The sequence below is a fragment of the Dendrobates tinctorius genome, unplaced genomic scaffold (genome assembly GCF_039654945.1).
Source record: "Dendrobates tinctorius isolate UK_male_01 unplaced genomic scaffold, ASM3965494v1 ptg000155l, whole genome shotgun sequence".
NCBI classification, from domain to species: domain Eukaryota; kingdom Metazoa; phylum Chordata; class Amphibia; order Anura; family Dendrobatidae; genus Dendrobates; species Dendrobates tinctorius.
In genome coordinates this window covers 797,233-804,322 of record NW_027361822.1, presented here as the reverse complement: position 1 = coordinate 804,322, position 7,090 = coordinate 797,233, and the positions used below count along the sequence as shown (strand labels likewise).

General features: G+C 40.6%; 1 protein-coding gene across 2 annotated transcripts in view; it reads right to left on the bottom strand.

The window, feature by feature from the left end:
• Positions 1–978: 978 nt before the first annotated feature.
• Positions 979–7,090, bottom strand: part of LOC141050948 (uncharacterized) — a 105,193-nt gene continuing 99,081 nt past the window's right edge. For both annotated transcript variants that reach the window (XM_073547672.1, XM_073547670.1), the window contains exon 11: positions 979–3,297. In XM_073547672.1, coding sequence (XP_073403773.1) covers positions 1,859–3,297 — 1,439 coding nt within the window. In that variant the 3' untranslated portion in view covers positions 979–1,858. The remainder of the gene's footprint in view (positions 3,298–7,090) is intronic.

The following is a 7,090-nucleotide window of genomic DNA, read 5'->3' as shown; positions in this document are numbered from 1 at the left end:
TTGATGGCTCTGGTGTTTTAGTTATGCACTGATGAGGATTTTGGTATCGTATTTATAGACCGATGATTGTTCTAGTGATGAAAACATTACTAGAACCTTCATCACTCTATGAATACATCACCAGAGCCACAATCAGTACATGAATATGTTACCAGAACCATCAGTTTTGTTGCAAGCAGTATTTGTCACATGATGTATGTAAAATCCATCATACATATCCCTTTATCTATAATGACGTCTGGGTTCAATTAAGATGTCCAGCATTTGTCGAATACCCTAATGGAAACTAATCGGCCCCCATTATAGTTAATCGATATTAGTTTCCATGAATGTTCTTGTGTTCGACATTTAAAATATAGGTTGCCAGGAATGAATAACACTATGTGGCCCTCATATTGTGTAAAAAGTTTGCAAACAATTATTGATTCTATATCTAACTTTGAAATTGAAAAATGTAACAATCCTAGTGGATGTGGTTGTTGGAGCTTATTACATTGCCTATAGGGTGGGGATGCGTTAGGTGTTGTGCTACCTTAGTCTCTGACCCACTTCTTTGCTTGGGTGGGTGGGGGGCCCCACTTGCTTCATCTGCCTAGGGCACCAAGATATCTTGTCCAGGTCCTAGCAGTACATAGGAAAAAGGCTAGCTTATTTTTTCATTATTATTGTGTCTATTTGTCTGCAAGGAGAGGACAAACATTAAATTGCATTGAGGAGCACTGTGATGGCCTCATATTGTACTGGAAAGCACAGTAGGCCCATTATACTGTATTGGAGAGCCCAATGGTGGTTTCATACTGAATTGAGGGACACAGTGGGAGCATCATATTGTATTGGGAAGAGGATAGTGGCCTCTTACTGTATTGGAGACACAGTAGGAGCCTTTTATTATATTGGAAGCACTTTAGGAGCATCATAGTGTGTGAGGCGCACTAAGGGAGGTCATCATACTATGAAGTAGGACTGACTAGGATATACATTTTGTTTGAGGGTGAGAAATATGAAAGAGCTTCCAATTCAGACTTTGGGACATCATAATTGCTATGAACACCCCTGATCACTTCAAATTATAAGGTCACTATTAATTGGAGGAGACGAGTTGGGCATTGGACGATTACCTTAGCAGCTCATGTATAGACGCATCTCTCATTGTCAGTGTCAATTAGGATGGAAAAAAACATCACTGGACAACCTTTTTAAGTTGCAGTTGTAATGTAAAAGTAAAATATATTACACTCATTGTAAATACATACCGTATTTTACGCCTTTTTTTAAGAAGCACTTTTTTCCCAATTTTTTTGGTGGGAATGTCTTAAAATGAGTATATACCTTACTGGTATCGTTGCTGCAGGCTGGGATGAGGAGGTTACTGCCGTTGCACCACAGGGTGTCCGCTGCTGCGGAGGGGCTCTGCCGACATTTCGTGAAAGGCCAGAGGCCCCCCGCAGTTCCGTGGTTTCCTGTGCGGTGGACTCTGGGAATATGGCCACTGGGGAAGCGACGCATGCGCAGATGGAGATCTCGGGAGATCAAAGTTCAGCACCACCATTTTATTAAAAAAAAATTTATTTTTCTACTCAAAATTTGAGGTGTGTCTTATAATCCGAAAATGCAGTAAGTCTATATGTGTATTATTTAGATACTAATTAGTTTTCACTAACAAATGGTCAATGGCAATTGTGTACATTTTTAATAATCATTCACTGCTCTAAAGTGTTTTCTTTCTTTTGGAGACTTGAATATGACTTGTATTTTTTCTTTTACGTTTTGTCAGTAAAACAATTAACGAAAATGATTACTTTTTTGTGTGCGTTTTCTGATGTGTAACAAGATTTCCTTTCCAATTAAAACATTTCCCTCAATTTGAACACGAAAATGGCTTCTCCCCTGTGTGAGCTCTCTGATGTATAACAAGTCTTGCTTTAGTATCGTAACCTTTCCCACATCCTGAACATGAAAAAGGTTTCTGACCTGTGTGAATTCTCAGATGCCTAATTAAAACGGACTTTCGTTTAAAAAATTTCCCACATTCGGAGCATGAAAACGTCTTGTTGTCTGTGTGGCTTATCTGATGTTTAACAAGACTTGATTTCTCTGCAAAACATTTCCCACATTCTGAACATGAAAATGGCTTCTCTCCTGTGTGAATTTTCTGATGTCTAACAAGAACATGTTTTTGGTTAAAACATTTCCTACATTCTGAACATGAAAATGGCTTCTCCCCTGTGTGAATTTTCTCATGTCTAATAAGAACATGTTTTTGGTTAAAACATTTCCCACATTCTGAACACGAAAAAGGCTTCTCCCCTGTGTGAATTATCTGATGTCTATTAAGACGTGCTTTTTGGTTAAAACATTTTCCACATTCTGAACATGAAAATGGCTTCTCCTCTATGTGATTTCTCAGATGCCTAATTAAAGCTGATTTTTTTTTTAACAATTTCCCACATTCGTAGCATGAAAACGTCTTGTTGTCCGTGTGGCTTATCTGATGTTTAACAAGACTTGATTTCTCTGTAAAACATTTGCCACATTCTGAGCATGAAAATGGCTTATCTCGTGTGTGAATTTTATGATGTCTAATAAGATTTACTTTTTGGGTAAAACATTTCCCACAGTCTGAGCAAGAAAATTTCTTATCTCCTCTGTGAGTTATCTGATGTTTAACAAGAGAATAGTTTGAATAATAACATTTCCCACATTCTGAACATAAAAATGGCTTCTCCCCTGTGTGAATTCTCTGGTGTGTAACAAGACGTGTTTTCCAATTAAAACATTTCCCACATTCTGAACATGAAAATGGCTTCTCTCCTGTGTGAAGTCTCTGATGTGCGACAAGATATGATTTACTACTGAAACATTTCCCACATTCTGAGCATGAGAATAGTTTATCACCTCTGTGAATTCTTTGATGTTTGTCAAGAGAATATTTCAAATAATAACATTTCCCACATTCTGAACATAAAAAAGGCTTTTCCCCTGTGTGAGTTCTCTGATGTGCTACAAGCTTTGATTTACAAATGAAACATTTCTCACATTCTGAACATGGAAAGGTTTTCTTCCTTCTGTGAGTTATTTCATGTTCAAAAGCCATTCTCTGACTTTTGTTTTGCATATTTTTCTTTGAAGAAGCTGAAAAAAGGACCCGTTGATCAGATGACAGATTTTTTCTGAGAAGTTCTTGAGGTGTATCTGGTACAATGTCATGTTCTTCACAAGTGTCTGATATAATACCAAGATTATTTGCTGGAAAATCTGAAAATATCAGACATCCCTCTGCGCTCTTGGTACAATCATCTGCCAAAAATAAAAATGATTATTTTTCAGTAACATTGCACTGGAATTACATTACTATTTATATTATACACTTTACATTATTTCCATGCAAACTGTAATACAATTCAATTATTGACAGACTAAGACAATAGACCACAAGGAGGGACTGAGATTACAGCGTTAGGCCACCAGGTAATTTCCTTACAAATTTTCCCTTCTCTATTATAACCATCTTCTCCGTTCATGTTTCACCATGTCTGTAAAGAATCTGTTTTACTAGGAGATTCAATCTCATACATTCTCTGACAGGTGCAAGCACTATAACACAGAGCAAAGCACATTGGAGGAGATTGGTCAAGTACACAAGTCATAGTGTCAAGACAAGCACTCTGCATCTCACCAATTTGTCTGTGAGACCATGAAGCTATAACATCGCTGCCACTAATTTGACAAGAACCAACACTACTAATCCCACCAATTGTCAGGACAATCACACAATTGACTGACAGACTGACAAATGATAAACGAGACAATGGCTACTATTGCTACTAGGCAGGTTATTGGACTATATGTTTACTGTGAAAGAGTATATAGTATATACACCTTTATAATCAAAGGTATGTAGCTGTAAGGGGGTGTTATACACCCTATGAAACAGGTAATGTGAAAGTCTCTGGGCTTCACTCATTGATACTAGAGACAGTAAAATACCTTCCACATATACCCTTCACTAATATGGCCCACATCCTTTTCCCATTTAGTTTTGAGATTACTACTTCTTTTCTTAAGGATCTATTCCATAAGGCACGTGTAGTGAAGTAAAATTACCTCTATGGTCGATCCCTTCCCCATCACAGTGACCAAGAAAGCAGCGTCCCTAATTTGAAAGAGGGAATTGTCTAGAGTGCAGATGTGTGAGAATGTCTTAACTGCAAATATCTATAAAATCCTTTACTTGGGATTCCCAGCATTCTGAAATTCCTGAGAGATCTTAAAAATGTTGTCTTTAACGAGTTGGGTAAACCTGGTGAGCACCTTTTTCCTGCCACTTCACAAAACCTTCCACTTTATCAAATTATGGAAATTAGAACTTTTCCATATAGGTGAATATTTTAAGTATCCGGTTATGCCCATCTTCTCTTTAACTTTAGTCCATACTTTGTGTATCCCTCAAATTATTTTATCCGAGTGATTATAATTTCAAAACACTCCTCCCTCCAAAGCCTCTGCCAAATGTGTGTCATTAGATTTTTTCTCACATGGGGAAAAAAAAAAAAAGTGATTTTTTTTTTTTAAAGCTACTAACAACTACACAGTGAAGAATAGACAGGACTCATAACACAAAGATCGCAGATTAAAATACAAAAGGAACATTGGGGTCCTTCTGGATGCCGACATGTTTCTATTTTTAGAATGGAAAACAAAGTTGTACTTAATGTGCTTGTTTCACAGTTAAACAAACTTACATGGTTAAAAATACATAAGCCATTTTTAGTCACATCATTTATCGATTACCATAAAAAAAGTGTTGTACATACCGTATTTTTCGGATTATAAGACGCACCCCAAATTTTGAAGAGAAAAATAGGAAAAAAAAATTCTTTTAAAGGGAAGGTGCCGTGTTTTTTCATAATTTAATGTAAAAAAGAAAATAGTATAAAAAGATATTGTCCCCTAAGCTTGACTCAGTGGTGTGTATGGTTTGTTTTTTTTACTGTATTATTGCAGCCACTGGGGGCTGCCATCTTACCTTTCTGGCTGCTGAACGACACTTTCCATGCTCATTTACGGCAGTCCCCGGGCATAAGACATAACAGTCAGCTCCCGACCCTATCTCTATCATTGCAGCAGCATCAGGAGTGAACTGGGCACTCCTCTGTGGGCAGCTCAATTCACAGCTGTAGGTGTGGCCAGGCGCCATCTTATTAGAGCCCAGTGCTTTCCTTTTAGCTCCATTTACACTCTATTGCAAGCCCTGGATGCTGTACTGTTCCAGCATAACAGGGATTGGATGTTCACTCTGCACATACCAGCTGCAGGAGAGGAACCAGGACGAGCTCCTGGAGACCGAGCTGCTCTTTCCAAAACACCCAACCAGCTGCTGCCCCTGCTCTTGCAAAACATAGGAGGAGCTGCTCCCTGCTGTTTCAAAACACTTGGCAATCTGCTGGACATCTAATCCTCTCCTGTGTGATACTGACTGCTGAGCCGTGCATCTAATCCTATCCTGTGTGATACTGACAGCTGAGCCGTCTATCTAATCCTATCCTGTGTGATACTGTCTTCTGAGCCGTGTATCTAATCCTATCCTGTGTGACACAGTCTGCTGATCCGTGTATCTGATCCTATCCCGTGTGATACTGTCTGCTGAGCCGTTTATCTAATCCTATCCTGTGTGATACTGTCTGCTGAGCTGTGTATCTAATCCTATCCTGTGTGATACTGACTGCTGAGCCATGTATCTAATCCTATCCTGTATGATACTGACTGCTGAGCTGTGTATCTAATCCTATCCTGTGTGATAGTCTGCTGAGCCGTGTATCTAATCCTATCCCGTGTGATACTGTCTGCTGAGCCGTATCTAATCCTATCCTGTGTGATAGTCTGCTGAGCCGTGTATCTAATCCTATCCCGTGTGATACTGACTGCTGAGCCGTGTATCTAATCCTATCCTGTGTGATACTGTCTGCTGAGCCGTGTATCTAATCCTATCCCGTGTGATACTGACTGCTGAGCCGTGTATCTAATCCTATCCCGTGTGATACTGCTCTCCTGAAATACTCTGTGCTGCTGTCACCCTGCTGGTTTTGTGTGTGATCTACATGGTGGTATTGTGTATGATCTATATGGCGGTAATATGTGAGAACACTATGGCAGTATTATCTGCTAAAAGGGGACCCATTCTAGGGTGGTTCTGGCTGAGCAGCTGCACACGGGTCAGGGGTAATAGTTAGGTGCAGTCAGGGGAGGGCTGGTGAGGCAGCTGAAGAGAGGGGTCTCATTTTTATCGTTACTATATGGCTACATTTCCCCCCATCCTGCTTCCCAGCATCACCCAGGACTGCACCTGTCGCCTCGCTTTCACACATCGCCAGGACAGGATCTGAGGAGGGGAATGGGGTCTTTGCATGCAAGTCTGGATCAGTACAGGCCATCAATCAGGCAGAAAGGTTTCCTGGATTTCTGTGGTGTTGTCACCCTGCCCCTCCCCCATATATCTTCCTCTGTGCCCCCCATAGACCAGCACACTGCTCTCCTGAAATACTCTGTGCTGCTGTCACCCTGCTCCCAGAATCCTTGCCACCTGCCATCCTCAATGATCGAAGACCCCATTCCTCTCCTCAGATCCTGTCCTGGCGATGTGTAAAAGCGAGGCGACAGGGGTCTGATGTATGGTGGAAGAAGGGTGACAGCAGCACAGAGTATTTCAGGAGAGCAGTGTGCTGGTCTATGGGGGGCACCCTGTTCGGTGCCAGGGATTGTACATAGAGCGCTGTTTTATACACATGGATGGACCGTCTTCTTGTCTGCTCCACAGAAATCCAGGAAACATTTCTGCTCCAGACTTTGCATGCTAAGACAGTCAGTAATTTGCAGGCCCCATCAAAATGGCTGCTCACCGTGTTCCTAGATGTCATCCTCTCTTTTCCCTTAGCAAACACCCAGAAGGGGAGGAGAGGAGTGACATCACACCCATGTCAGCAGATTCCGCCCATAATTACTGCAGGGCAGTAATGTGAGCTAGTTGTACACTAGGTTTTTGTGCCAAATTTCAGTAGCTAGTTTTAACAAGTGGAAATGCCAAACTTTTTAA